The 15,951-nt window shown below is 33.6% G+C and overlaps 2 protein-coding genes across 4 annotated transcripts; one reads left to right on the forward strand and one right to left on the reverse strand.

Moving 5' to 3' along the window:
• Window positions 1–248: 248 nt before the first annotated feature.
• On the reverse strand, window positions 249–11,361 carry LOC145242325 (uncharacterized). 3 transcript variants are annotated; one of them, XM_080105335.1, is made up of 2 exons: window positions 11,245–11,342; window positions 249–2,620 (listed from the first exon to the last, which is right to left on the reverse strand). In XM_080105335.1, exon 2 carries the CDS (start codon window positions 1,836–1,838, stop codon window positions 612–614), a length of 1,227 nt encoding a protein of 408 aa, XP_079961461.1. In that variant the 5' UTR covers window positions 1,839–2,620; window positions 11,245–11,342; the 3' UTR covers window positions 249–611. The 3 variants fall into 2 exon arrangements, 2 of the variants coding, with proteins under 2 accessions (XP_079961461.1, XP_079961462.1); XR_013862703.1 differs by lacking the exon at window positions 249–2,620 and adding an exon at window positions 2,684–3,005 and having other exon boundaries at window positions 11,245–11,361.
• Window positions 11,362–13,781: 2,420 nt separating this feature from the next.
• Window positions 13,782–15,632, forward strand: LOC145242810 (uncharacterized). Its single transcript, XM_080105938.1, has one exon. The coding sequence runs from the start codon at window positions 13,782–13,784 to the stop codon at window positions 15,630–15,632; it is 1,851 nt and encodes a 616-aa protein (XP_079962064.1).
• Window positions 15,633–15,951: the final 319 nt, after the last annotated feature.

Raw genomic sequence — 15,951 nt, forward strand, 5'->3', positions numbered from 1 at the left:
AGTGTGTTCTGTGTTATAGGAGGAAATATGGGGAGTTGATGGCCTTCATCGCATAGGGTAGAATTTGCTGCAAAGTTCTTTGCAAATAGTTTGGCCTTGTCTGATGCTGACAAGATGACCTCTGGTCCATTGATAATGGTTGGGATAGAACGCACACTTCTGTTCAGGATCCTATTTGTTATTTGCCAAAACTGGTGGGAATCAAGCCGCGTATCAGCTACTTAGGATTTAACGGACTGAGCATATAGCTCTCTTGCATGTTTTATTACTCTTTTACAGTGGTTGCAGGCGTTCCTGAAAGCAGCTTTAGTCTAAGTGCATCTATTACGTTGGTAGCTATGGAAAAAGTGATTTCTGTGTGTGATGGCAGCAGCACGTTCTGGGGAGAACCATGGCTGGCTGTTAGGTTTTTATTGAAATTTTTTTAGATGGCATGAATCGGTCTATGTCTACAATTAACCATTCGGTCAGGTCTGATACTATAGAGGACACATCCTTTTAAACATGGAATGCAAAGGTAGATCAGATATGAATGTATGGAAGCTATCGCAGTCAGCCATGGTGTATCGGTAAACAGTACGGTAGAGGGGTACGTTTGGGGACTTATTAAATTACTTAACTTTTGAAGGATCATTTGGTTTTGCAATAAACAATACAGACTGAATTGGTACAAGAATAAATTTCGTTTCGACTGAATTGTGTTTTTGCATGTGATTTTTTAGATTTGATTTTGCTGTAAATGCTGAGCCACATGTTTCACATGAGAAAGGTTTTTCTCCTGTGTGTCTTTGCATGTGCCGTTTTAGGTGAGCATTCTGTGAAAATGAAGATTTGCACACGTCACATGAGTAAGGTTTTTCTCCAGTGTGTGTTCGCATATGTGACTTTAGATGATCTTTCCTTGAAAACACAGAGCCACACACGTCACAATAAAAAGGCTTTTCCCCAGTATGGGTTCGCACATGTATTTTTAAAGAAGCTTCATTAGCAAAGGATGTTCTGCACACTTCACAGGGATAAGACTTCTCGTCAGTGTGTGTTCTCATATGGATTTTTAAATAAAATTTTCGGGTGAATGCTGCTCCACATGCTTCACAAGAATATGGTTTATTCCCGGTATGTGTTTCCATGTGCGTATTTAAATGATCTTTTCTCGTAAACGATGAAACACATAATTTACAAGAATAAGGTTTCTCGCCAGTGTGTGTCCGCATGTGCACTTTTAAATATGATTTTGTTGTGAACGATGAGTCACATACTTTGCACAAATAAGGTTTCTCTCCGGTGTGCGTTTGTATGTGTCGCTTCAAACCAGTTGCATTAATAAATGATGCACCACACACTTTGCAAGAAAAAGGTTTCTCGTCAGAGTGTGTTAATGCATGCACTTTTAAATGCGATTGTTCTGCAAATGACGAGGTGCAAATTTCACATGAGTAAGGTTTCTCTCCAGTGTGAGTTCGAATATGTGATTTTAAATTGTCTTTTCTTGAAAATGTTGAGTTGCACACGTAACAAGAATATGGTTTCTCTCCAGTGTGTGTTCGCATGTGAACCTTTACGTAAGATTTTGATGTGAATGAGATGCTACACACTTCACAGGAATAGGGTTTTTCTCCAGTGTGAGTTCGCATGTGTGACTTTAAATTACCTTTTCTTGTAAATGAGGAGTTGCACACTTCACAAGAATATTTGGAATGCATTCGCATTTGAACTTCCAAGTCAGATTTTCCTGTGGATAATGAACCACTCACTTTACGTAAATAAGGTTTCTCTTCTGAGTGTGTTTGCATGGCTTTGTTTAAGCAAGATATGTCTCCAAATTTTGTGTCACACATTTTACAAGAAAAAGATTTTTTCGAGTTTGTATTGCTTTTTTTGTAAAACTGAGTAGTATGCTTGAGAAAAATACAGCTGCTTTCATTTTACACTAGTATAAAGTCTTATAAATCAAGGCACTACTCTAAAGTGAACACTTAATATCTAATAAAAAATAAATAGATACCCATGTTACGCTAAATCTCTATTTTATTTCCCAAACATTTGATATAGTTAAGAAATGAAAAACATTTATCTCCCTCCCCCTAACTGATCATTTAAATATGTTTACCAGATTCCAGGACAAAAATGAATCTATTTTGGTTGAGTATCCTGCTAAGGTAATATCACTGTGAGAAGGGGAACCATCCTTGATATAAGCTAGTGTATATCTATGCCGGAAGGATCTTATTTGTGTTTCAAATACTATGTTATTTGGAATATTTAGACAATGTTTACTTGGAGGGTGAAATATCCTAATGTTAAGTTGTCCTGACAAACACTTGTACAGAAAGACCGAAGATACTCAAAGAGACTGCCCAGTAGGTAATTCAAACTCTCTCTTTCTTTTAAGTGCAAATTCTTAAGTGTGTTTGTTTAGTCAGATTTTAATATCAGTTTTATAACGTTTGTCTCAAAGTTTCACCTTCCTGTTTACTTAGAGATAATCATGTTGTTTCTATCTTTTGATGGCGATGAGAATTTTATTTCCACATTGATTATTTGATTGATTAGTGAAAATATTTATCTGCAGACATTCAAAGCTTTCCAATCCGTACATGTACTCCATTGTTGTTGTCACCTGTGAATAAATGAAATACTTAATAATTAATTGAAATATACACAGATGACAAAAATCCTAAAATATCCAAAAAATACTTTTTATTGATATTAAAGTGGTAGTAATGAAAAATTTTATCAGAAAAATCACGTCTGCCTCAAAGGATTTTAAATAAAATAGAAAGCTATCATGAGTTCTGGCGATAGTTCTTACTTCATCATTTTCTTTTTATTCTTGTATTTGTAAATTTATATTTTATTTGACTTTGGAGAGGTCTCTTTGATCTTCAAGTCTTCGGCTTTCTTCTGTATCTTTTCTCTTCCAATTTAAATGGCTTCGATTTTATGTGTCATATGCTTAAATCAAAATTCTGGGAATTCTGAGAAAACCTGGAACACTTTCATCACTGAACATAAAGGTATACAAATATTTATTAGAAAATGTCCTTTTACAATGTTTGAAAATAAATCGTGTCATTATTAAAAACCTATTAGATAAAATAGTCTGAGTTATAGTCTAGACTACGAAAATAGAATGAGAATGAAATGTGCACTTTACAAATTAATAAAAGGTTCCATGAAGGAATTGGATGAAATATAGTAAAAATTAAACCCTATAAAAGTAAATATGGTATCTTTCAAAAAGTGTATAAAGCAGATGAAATGGAGTTGCTTTAAAATTAGTAGTTTTTATTGAAGACTGCTGGCTAAACGGTAATAAGTTATGTAATGAGACCATGCAAGTGATAATTATTATTATGAAAACAAAAAGAAGAATCTACATAAGACAGACTGAAATAAAGGTTCATTTAAACTTTGTTAATATTCCATCAGAGTAAATCAAATTTGGTAGGTCCCGAATTAATAATATGACAAAATTATTTTATCTGCAAAATTAAAAGTCTGAGTTAAAAAATTCGTGATTGTTATTTTTAATACTTCTCTGAAGTAAAAAGATTTTCCGTCACCTCATATGCAAATGAGATGCTGCAGGTTTGAATATCTTTTATTTGTTTTTTTTTTTCGTTTCCCAGAGACTGAAATGAATTTTGAAATAGTAAGATTTGACATCAGTGTGTCGGATTTTGCTGTAGCGAGTTTTGATAGCAGTGTGTCAGATTTGGGATTAGTGAGTTTAAATGATAATATGCCAGATTTTTTGACAGCAATGTGTTGAAGTTGGAGTTGGAAGCTATGATAGAAACGTGTGGAATTTACGTACGGAAATTGTTATCTGAAAGAGCAGAATAGTAAACAATCTGTTTGGAAAAGTGCAAAATAGTTAACAATTGATTACTTAACCAGACAGGAATATACAAAGTCATTTACTTGCACATAATTGCCAGTCGACTATTGATCCCAATTTTGGTATACTTAATAGTTTGTGACACCCATGTAAATATAACATGTAAATGCTCATTCTGAGAATTTTTCTTTGTTATAAATTTATTCGTGCCCGAAAAGTGTTTACTTTGCAATGAGGTATTCCTGCAATTATTTTGGATAGCATGACCCGTGGAGATAGTTTTAAATCAATACCTTATTTCTGATTTTGATTTCTTTCACTCATACGAATCTTTGTGTGAAGTATATGTTATATCTACCAGGTAACATTTCTAGTACATCTTGCCCAAACATTTAAGAACAGAAGTTTAAGTAACCAATCTTATACTTAAATGCTTTCATCACGAATGATAGTCTTTATCTTCAACATAAGAGTTAACAACGGCGATAACTCATAATAGAATAAACAAGTGTAGATATCCCTTAATACACATTAAATTAAAAAAATATAAAATGTCATAAAGCATCTTCGATTACAGTCCTTTATGACACATGAAGTTTGTATACACACCGAGACAAAATGTAGAAGAGATCTATGCATTCGTGTTTGCATATAAATTAGAATGAAGAAACTAAGATAGTCAGTAGGATCTTAAGAATGAAGTACAATGCTATAATGAAAAATATTTTGTTCTTTAAAAGAGAAACCTTGGCATTAGGAAATTTATCTTTTTCAACTCGTTTGTTTGGGAGAGCTGCACATACCATTCAAAGCACGTGCCTTCCAATAGAACTTCACTGAATTAGTAGAAGGAAAAGAGTTCACAAAATAGTTTGATTTCTTTTGAGCAACAAGCACGCTTTTTAGTTGCAACACTGAGACATCATTTGATGGGAGCAATGATTAATTTCTTAAAGTGAATTGCAAAACATAACATTATTCAGCATTTCTGCATGTCAATGACATGAGGCGAATGTGTGCATTTTAGTTTAAAAAACACCCGGTAGAGGGCTTTGTCAGCCTAGGACAGGGTCGATAACTCATACTTTTATTTTGATATATGCTGAAACAATCTTACTGTGAAAAAAAACTTTTTCTACAAATAAAATATATTCTAAACCTCTACAAATGTTTCATGTTTTTTTAAATTTTATTTTGCTACATTGACAAACTAAAATTATATTTTGATACATTTTTATAGGGTAAAAAATAAAAAATAATTCTAGAAATAATCTATAAATGTTTCATGGTTTTTTTCGGTTAGAAATTGTTATATAGTTATTATTAGTAGTATTAGACGATACCACTTGTGCGCGTATGTTACGTGAGTTCTTATTAGTAAAGATATGAGTCTTATTGAGAGTTCTTGTCTTATTACATATGATGTTGTATCTTAGAGAGAGAGATGTTGTTGTAATGACATTTTATAACACAGACATATAATAACAATACAATTTACCTTTTTGTAGAAATCACAAACACAAAGATGAGCTTTATCACAAAACACATGTTGAATTTATTTCTTTACGACCGGTCGTGATTTCCTCATTAAGAATTCAAAGTTTCACATTTTAGTTTCTGAAGTGACGTCTCGCTTCAGACGTCCGCCTGTCTGAGTTTTCTCACTGACCGTCTCCCCTGACTGTCTCTCCGACCAACTAACTCTCCTTCCTGTATTGAGAAATCCATGCATCCCGGCCACGTGAGCAAAATTCACGTGTTTCAACATGCGCGACTTTGCACGTTTCCGACATTGATTTCCCAATGACCTATTTTTTCTTGTGTTGTTTCCACAAAGGAATTCAACCTACATATCTAATTTATTTAACCCATATTTTATTATCCACATTCTTTTAACAATTGAATACTTTATTTATTATTTATTTCATCCGAATTAACAATTTACTGGACATTCCATTTAAACCTATTGTTCTTTAAAACTTATGTCCAGGGTTCGATTTCTGCTTTCTCTTATTTTCATTTTAACTAATCTCTCTATTTTTATACTTACATGAACAGGGGACAGCCCTTATCATGTAACATCCCTCCCTTCCATATTTCACAAAAAAAAAATGTATGCATTTTTAACTTTAGTACATTTTTTTATTTTTACATTTGCACAACCACACGGTTAGAAAGATCAGGCTAAAAAAACACAAAAAAAATCTCTTTCAGTCAGCCCTTCACGGCCGACTTCACAATTATTTATTTTTTTTATAAGATCAGAACCTTTCTGATCTTTGTGGCATTTACTTTTTTGGGGTGTAGGGTATTTACCTATGATTCACATCAGCTATTTTCCAGCCAACCACATGCCACAGACTAGAGGTTTTCACCTTTCTCGAAATGGACGACTTCCTTCGTCTCAAAAGTGTTCTGATCTCTCTTTCCGCATGGTTAGTCTTATCAAGTATGGCTTTGTTTTTTATTCTATAACTATCTCATACGGGACATACCAAAGCTCATATACTTAAATCTTTGTGGTTGGCTTCAGAAGTTTAAGATATACCTTTTTTTCTCTCATACGGATTCACTCAGATTTCCTTGCTTTGATTCTTGAAACTTCAACGAGGATTTAGAAATATCACCCCTAACTAACTAACACCTTTCCTGCGCCCAACAACTTAATTGGGCGTAAATTCTATCTAATTGCCCGATTTTTTTTTTGTGATTTTTCTTTTCTCTCACCAGGGCTTCTAAGATTCAGCAGATATATCCCACATTCATGCTTCTCTAAAAAAATACAAGGTTATATCTTTCTTACGTAATCTACGGCATATTTTTGCCTGTCTCTTACTTCATTAAGCTATATGTGATTGCCTCGGGACTACCTCTCATCGGTTTACTGGTCCCCTTAAGAATTTTCGTATTCTTTCCAATGCCTGTTTATTAATTAAGCCAAGACTTACTTACTACTTTGCTTGGAGTCGTTACGTGCAACCAGCTTATTTTAAGCACTTAATTAACCAGGTTCCCAAATTTTTCGTATAGGGGCACTTCTTGTGCTTATCAATCCCTACCAAGTAACTTTTCTTGGAGAAAAATTTTTAGGATCTCTAAAAAAAAAAAAACAACAAAACCGAATGCTAAAACAAAACATCTTTCTTACGGCTTATCACATCTAAAAACTCTCCAAATACCCGTTTACGTAATTTTAATTCTTGTCCCCCTTCTAAAATTCTAACTGAATCTGTAAGCCAACCATACGTCTTAACTTATTTTCTACTAGATCATTTTAATCTAATTTATATTTACTGCTGACTTTGAATTCTTGCTGTGAAAATCAATAACATTACATACATAAGACAATTTACAATATTTGTTCAACATCATAAAATCATTTTCAAAAAAAAAAAAATACCTTAATACATTTAAACATTTTGCAACAGTTATAACTTTTTTTCAACAACAAAAAAAATCATCTGTAACAAACAACAATTCAACAGTCTGTCCAAAACAATTGTCCCTTTTTTTTAAAAAAAACAAAATAAATGAACACACAAAAGCCGAAAAGTTCCTATGAACACAAAACGCATTTCCAAACACTTTACACGCTGTTTCAGAGAGTACATGCGATCTTTGAAAAATTCCTGTTTTGATTGACAGATTAAATTCAACAATTCGTCCAAACGATTTCATATTGACACAGATTTTCTAATGACACTTTTACAAATTTCAAAACAATAATAATGGGTGACACAATCTCTGCCTTTGCGTGTGTGTGTGTGTGTGTTTTTTTTTTTTTACAGACCAATTCATTTATCAATGAATTACGCATGGTGACTTGTTTACTATTTTTTCCATTACTACGAATTTCTTTTTACGGCATATCGGCCTTTTCTTCTTTTTCTTTTTAATATTTCTTGTATCTTTTGTTCTCTGTGTGTGTTCAATTTTTTTTTCTCTTTTTTTTTCTTCGCATTTCTGTGATTGTGTAATTTTTTTTTCCGTGGTATTATTTAGTTTTTAAAATTATGTTGGACCCCTTTAAAATGTTGTGTTTCTTTTTTTCTTTTTTTTCGTGGTATCGACCCCAGGTTCGGTTTCTGCATCGCTGATGCAAACTGGTTCACGAACACCAAATTGAGAGTTGTTATATAGGGGTTTCATTAAAGAGTCTTAGAGAGAGAGTATTATAAGTGATACTTTTTCTTGTGAGAGAGAGAGGCTTTTTAAAAGAGATTGTTCGTTTATAACTATTCCTATATTTTAAATGTTCATTACTTAGGCGTGTAGATATGAAGAAAGCTCTTAGAATGATGAGATAGTGTTCAGACAGTCTTAGTGTAGATATGATGTAGATTCACATTGTGGATATGAGATGTCGAGACGCGTATGTAATGACATTTTATAACACAGACATATAATAACAATACAATTTACCTTTTTGTAGAAATCACAAACACAAAGATGAGCTTTATCACAAAACACATGTTGAATTTATTTCTTTACGACCGGTCGTGATTTCCTCATTAAGAATTCAAAGTTTCACATTTTAGTTTCTGAAGTGACGTCTCGCTTCAGACGTCCGCCTGTCTCTGAGTTTTCTCACTGACCGTCTCCCCTGACTGTCTCTCCAACCAACTAACTCTCCTTTCTATATTGAGAAATCCATGCATCCCGGCCACGTGAGCAAAATTCACGTGTTTCAACATGCGCGACTTTGCACGTTTCCGACATTGATTTCCCAATAACCTATTTTTTCTTGTGTTGTTTCCACAAAGGAATTCAACCTACATATCTAATTTATTTAACCCATATTTTATTATCCACATTCTTTTAACAATTGAATACTTTATTTATTATTTATTTCATCCGAATTAACAATTTACTGGACATTCCATTTAAACCTATTGTTCTTTAAAACTTATGTCCAGGGTTCGATTTCTGCTTTCTCTTATTTTCATTTTAACTAATCTCTCTATTTTTATACTTACATGAACAGGGGACAGCCCTTATCATGTAACAAAATCACTCACAAAAAGAAATACTCTTAAAACTTTAAAATTATATTTTGATACATTTTTTATACAATAAATGTTTTAATTTTCATATATTTTCTTTATTTATTTCGTTTATGTAGATTTTTGCGTTCTTGGAGATACTTGGGTAACTAGTCCCAGTTTTCTAGAGGTTCACAGAACGGCCAATAGAGGGCATGCAAAGAACAGAGGTTGATAACTCATTGACATGCAGAAGTGACCATTATTCTTACTAATTCATTACTGAGCTTGTTCATTTTAGCTCTGAGGTTAACACACTTTGTGTTACAGGACAAAAGTACAAATCCATCCTTTTGTAATTATTTTGGGCATTTTTAGTCCTTTGATTGTGTAATTTTATGTTTATTCGCTAGATAAATGTTTAAAGATTTTTGTAAAAATAAACTTTATTCACTTTTATACTTTAGAATAACATTTTCTCCGATATGCCACACAAAGTTATAAAACACAACGTTAGTTTCGTTTTAGAATTAAAAAAGTCAAATTCATCTCCATTGCATAAGTTAGATTTAAAAAAAAAACAACAACTGTTTTTCATATATAATTTTATGTTTATTTGCTAGATAAAAATGGAAAAATAAACATTTTGTCTGTAGAAAATTTTTTTTTTTTATACATCACATGATACCTAACAACTTTTGGCAAACCAAAATGGCGGACTAAAATTTGCCAAACTGGCAGACCAACAAAGAATTACCACAAATAAATGTTACCAAAGGTAAGTTACTCTTCTACCAAACTAGAAATGTTTTTAGTGGTTTTACTCACTGTCAAATGTTTATTCCGTTTGAAAAACATATAGTGTTTAACATTACGTGAGCACAAGAAAAACTGCCGATAATTGAGTCCTAAATATTCAAAGTTTTGAAAATGACTTAAAAGTAAAAACTTAGATATATATCAAGTGACAATTTAAATTAAAATTATTGTGAAATATTATTTTTTATTATTTTTAATTTTTAGTCAAAATTCAAAATTTAATTTTGTTAATTTCAATGTTCAAAGTTGTAACTACTTGTGAAATGCAAACACGAACACATCCTAAAATACGAAACCACTAAACTAATCATTGAAATCACTTGTTATCTCAAGACTAACTCCAACAATGTATTAAACCAACAGCAATAACAAGTCTTATCACTGATGTTCAGTGGTGTTTAAAACATATTCCGTTTCATATATCCGGATTTCGCATTTTTCATTTCCCAAGTGACGTCAACTTCAGGCAGCCATTTTTTTCTATCTAACCTATGATTGTCAAAATTGATTGATTTTTATCAAGTACTTTATCTACTATGCCACCGGTTCTTGCAGACGTGAAAGGGTTCCGTTCGAAATTCCGTGCAGATTCCTGAGTTCGACAAGATACCCATGAAGAAGGTCGGAGGTTACATCGATCGAGACGTTGTGCAAATAACACTCAAGATGAGAACTGTAGTCCACAAAATCCAAATAATACAAATTATTAATTCCACTTTTTGTTAGTATCTGGTAATATTTTTCTATTTTTGTTTTATTACCACCAGCTATTTATATTGTTGCCGTAAACGTTAGAGAAAAAATAAAGATGAATGAAAATGTCTTTAATTATCATTTTTTATTTTTGGTACTTCTACAGTTTATCGCCGAAAATGAAGACACCATTTTTTTTCGGGCACCTGTCGTTAAAATCCGAGGGAGAAATCAGCATTTTAAACTATGACCGACGTAGTAAATAAATAAGAAAAAAATTACAAAATTGTTTTATTAAAATTATATTTTCTTACGCAGACTTTTCAATAAATGTTTTTACAATTATATTTTGATAATTTTTTATACAATAAATGTTTTGGTTTTCAAATGGCTCTCACCCCGTTTAAATAATTATGAATATGTCATTTTCATTTTCTATTTTTAATAATAAAAAAATATATATACGTTTCATGAAAAACTTTCCCGTTTTCATTAATTAAATCGAAACATTTCCAATTAAACAATTACAGATATATGTTCTCTTTCACTTTCTTTATTTACTTTTTTTCATAGTTCTTTCCGGAAGTAATTAATATCTAGTTTCATTTTTTTTTTTTTTAACTTATTTCTTACTCCGGCCATAGTTTAAAATACTGATTTCTTCCTCTAATTCTAATGACAGGTTCCCGAAAAAGTGGCGTCTCCATTTTTAGCGATAAACTGTAGAAGTACCTTTTTTAGTTGGGGGGGGGGTAGACTTCTGATGATTTAAATTGGCAAAATTCTGCACATTTTATAACGATCCGGGAACAACAGTTTAAAAGGTAAATTACGTTTGAACTCGAACTTAAAATGCAATCGTACAAAGAGTACAATGAGAACAATTTCTGTAGTTATTGGACTTACCTTGTGTAGTTCTTCCGTCTTATTTATTTTCGTTTCCTTACAGACATTTAACTTCATTTTTTATATTCGTTATGGAACCCAAAGAAATCGAACCTGACAATTAACAAGGGAGATAACTAAATGACTTTCTTATTCTAAATTTTATTTGTTTTTAAGCTTGCTTTCCCCACGACGGCAAAGTTAAACTGAAGACCGGTTTTTACTATGGAGAATATCCAACTACCTAAAACGGGACACTTTTTAGGACTGAAACAAATTGTCTTAGTTTAGAATGATTTTATCCTTTGTTGGCGGAATATAGAAAATATGGTGTTTGTTTTACACACAGATTCAAAAAAGTTGTCAAAAAAACAAATATATAACAAATAAATGTTATCCAAAGCAAGATAAGTTACTTTTCTAACTGGATAATTTTTTTAGTGTTTTTATTTAATGCAACGTGTTTATTTGGCTCGAAAACATACAGCGTTTACCGATGTATTTGAAAAATGCAAATGGCGGCATGCTCGCCGCTCTGAACACGTTAAGTTTGTGAAAACGAATTTAAACAAAAAAATTATACAAAATACTGTTAGAAACTCACTCAATATATGTTACTGTGACATATGCGGACGACATATATTCGGTGGGTTTCTAACAGTATTTTGTATAATTTGTTTGTTTGAACTCATTTTCCCAAACTTACCGTATTCAACAGCGAGCATGCCGCTATTTTTCTTTTTAAAATATATCAATAAACACTGTATGAGTTTCGAACCGATAACACGTTTTAAACTGAGTAAAACCACTAAAAACTTTTCCAGATAGGTAGAAGAGTAACTGTGCCTTTGATAACATTTATTTGTTATATATTTGTTTTTGTTTTGTTTTTTGTTTTTTTTGACAACTTTTTCGAATCTGTGTAACACCAGCCTCGTTATTATTTTGAAAACTATTCTTGGGTTTGTATTACTGTACACATAGATTCGAAAAAGTTGTCAAAAAACAAATATATAACAAATAAATATTATCAAAGGCAAGATAAGTTACTTTTCTACCAAACTGGATACATTTTTTTTTGTTGTTTTTATTCAATGTAACATGTTTATTCAGCTCGAAAAACATACAGTGTTTACTGATGTATTCGAAAATTCAAAATGGCGCCCAACACTTTCTTTAACATGGTATGTTTGGGAAAAGGTGTTATAAATAATAAACTAGACAAAATACTATTAAAAAATACCGAATATATGTCAACTTATGTTACGGTAACATATAATGAGCGAATTTCTAACAGTATTTTGTCTAGTTTATTATTTATAACATCTTTTCCTGAACTTACCGTGTTAAAGAAAGTGTCGGGCACCATTTTGAATTTTCCAATACATCGGTAAACACTGTATGCTTTTCGAGCTGAATAAACATGTTACATTGAATAAGAACACGAAAAATATATCCAGTTAGGTAGAAAATTAACTTATCTTGCCTTTGATAACATTTATTTGTTATATATTGTTTTTTTTTTGACAACTTTTTCGAATCTATGTGTACAGTAGTACAAACCCCCATTCTTAACATGTGAGGGGAGGGTGTTTTATAACTATTCTGTGCTTCCACCTAACAATTTAATAAAAAAAAAAAAGAAAATAAAAAAAGAATTCGTGAAGTTTCAATTTAACCTTAAAAAGCTGTTTAAAAATTGCGCGGTGGCAAAAATGCACAAGCACCCATTTTTCTCCTAGCCGTAAAGAAAGCGCCAAAAGTGGCGCTATCTACAGGGGCACATATATATTTAATAATTAAATACACATGTACAAATATACATGTTGTAGAACCAATAGTAATACCCCCATCCAGTCTTCCTCCCACTCCTCTCCCATAAGCCTACTTCCGGTTTCAGGCTCACCGCCAAGCAGTTCCGGTTTGTAAGACTAGAAAATAAACGCATTTCATTCAAGTCTCTCAGCGTTCTAGTTAATCACTAATCATCAGCACATGTAAATAATACAACATGGTGTTAGAAGTGGTTAAATGTAACTAGATATCTACGGTTATAGTAGAGAAAAAAAATTTAAACAAAAAAGAGAAGAAAAAAAACGAAAACCAATCGACCCATCAGTCCACGTGCGAACGCGACGCAGGAACTCAAAACGTTGTATCATCACGGTGTAAAGTGAACTAACGAAATACATGCGTCAACTGAATAACTCAACAACAAGGAAATAAACGAAGTCACAGACTGAGGAATAAAAGTAACCAAAAAACACAAATAAAGACAAGACACGACACAAGGTAGGCGATTCGCTATTGTTATTATTTTTTAAAAAAGCAAACAAATACCGTACGCCAATCAGACACTTAAAAAAAAGAAAAAAAAGAAAGGAAGAATACAGTTAAAAAAAAGAAAAAAAAGTGAAGACAAGACACGACACAAGGTAGGCGATTCGTTATTGTTATTATTTTTTACAAAAGCAAACAAATACCATACGCCAATCAGACACTTTTCTAAATCAAAAAAAAAAATTCTTATTTCTTCAGGTGCTAATTCCTTATCAACAATGGCTTGTCAAATACCGCCCCCTTCTATGGATTGGCAGAGTAATAATTTAGCAAAAGATTTTGATAGATTCGTTCGACAGGTCATGTTGCACTTTAACGGACCCCTCAAGGATGTAAGTGAGGACGTAAAAGTTAATTATCTGTTATTGTGGTCAGGGATTGAAGGACAGGATCTGAGTGACACATTTCAGTTTGAGGAAAGTGAAACACATAATGTAGAAAATTCTATTAAGAAATTTTGTGCATATATAGAGCCAAGATCAAACTTCCGCGTCTCGAGGTATCAGCTTCTACAGTGTCGACAACAACCTGATGAACCAGCCCACGCATTCCTTAAACAATTAAGGCAGATATTGAAACAATGTGAGTATGAGTCCCCCGTTGAAAAAACTCTTCTGGTAGATATTTTCATTTTTGGACTGAACAATAAGTCCACACAAAAATCCTTACTTAAGGAAGCACTACATGTTGCAGAGACAGAAGAAGCAACATTGAAACAGGTAGAGGCAATACAAAACACGCATAGTGTCCCACAATTTTCCGAGGAAAAACCACAAGATGCCCATGCAATAAAGGCTGGGGAAGAATATTATAACAAATGCTATTTTTGTGGGAAAAGCCATTACAGAGGCGAATGCCCAGCAAAAGGGAAAACTTGTGGGAAGTGCAGGAAGACGGGACATTTTGCAGTCGCTTGCCGCACCAGAGACACAAAAGATTCAACTTGGAAACAAGACAGGCCCCCAAGAGCAACAAGAAATCCAAGAAACAGAAACGCCCATAATATTACAATGCAGAGCGATGAGGAAGATGACCACTCACCAACAGAGGTATATTTCCATACCATATCAGGGCCAAAAATAACAAAATCCCATGTCCCAGCAGATGCTAGAGAGGCATATGCAGACTTGAGAATAGGGAACAAAAAATCACAAATAAAAATAAATGCGAAGGTGGACACAGGAGCCATGAGCAACCTTATCCCATGGGAGTGTTACAAACAACTCAAACATGTGCAACTTCTAAACACTCCAATCAAACTATTTGCCTTCGGTGGTGTCCCAATCGACCAAGTGGGTATATGTCACCTAGGAGTCAGATATGGCGACAAATTTACGAGTGCCAACTTCCATGTGGTAAAAAGCAGGGGACCCGCACTACTTGGCCTCCAGACTTCTAGAAAACTGGGACTAGTTACCCTTAATTTTACAATAGGGACCAATACAGTGGAGCATGACCACACCAATTCAACTGCAGCAACGCATGCAAAACCAGAAGGAGACATGAAAGAAAGAAAGCGCATACTGAGAGAGTTTTCTGACGTGTTCAAAGGCATCGGGTGCCTGCCAGGGGAGTACAGCATTAAGATTGACCCGTCAATACCTCCAGTAATACACTCACCCCGGCGGGTGCCAATAGCTTTAAAAGAGAAATTCAAAGCAGAGCTAGACTCCCTTGTAGCCCAGTATATAATAACTCCCGTAACAAAACCAACATCCTGGGTCAACTCCTTTGTGTGTGTCACAAAACCCAATGGATCTGTCAGGCTATGCCTGGATCCTAAAGATCTAAACAAGGCGGTGTTGCGACCACATTTTGTCACACCGACATTTGAGGAAATCATCTCCAGACTCCATGGAGCAAAATTGTTCTCAATAGTCGACGTGAAATCTGGCTACTGGAACATGAAACTGGATAAGAAATCAAGAGAACTAACAGCTTTCATCACCCCTGAAGGACGCTATATGTTCAAGCGCTTCCCAATGGGAGTTAAGAGCGCACAAGACGAATTTCAGCGAGCTATGTTTGATGCCTTTGGAGACATCAAGAATGTTCTCTCAATCAGATGACACTGTTATTGTCGGATTTGAGGAGGATGGCAGAGATCATGACAAAGCGCTCAAGGAACTACTAGAAAGAGCTCGGTCTAAGAACTGCAAGTTCAACCCAGACAAATTAGTGGTCCGCGCACAAGAAATTTCTTTTTTTGGACATGTCATATCAAGGGATGGAGTGAAACCAGACCCAAAGAAGATAGAAGCGATCGTTCAGATGAAACCACCAAAAGATGAAAAACAACTAACAAGCTTTCTTGGGCTAGCAAATTACTTGAACAAATTTTCACCACATCTGGCAATGCTGACCAAGCCGCTCCGAGACCTTCTGTCG

This window comes from Euprymna scolopes, chromosome 21 (genome assembly GCF_053919585.1).
Source record: "Euprymna scolopes isolate OS-2025 chromosome 21, ASM5391958v1, whole genome shotgun sequence".
Lineage (NCBI taxonomy): Eukaryota > Metazoa > Mollusca > Cephalopoda > Sepiida > Sepiolidae > Euprymna > Euprymna scolopes.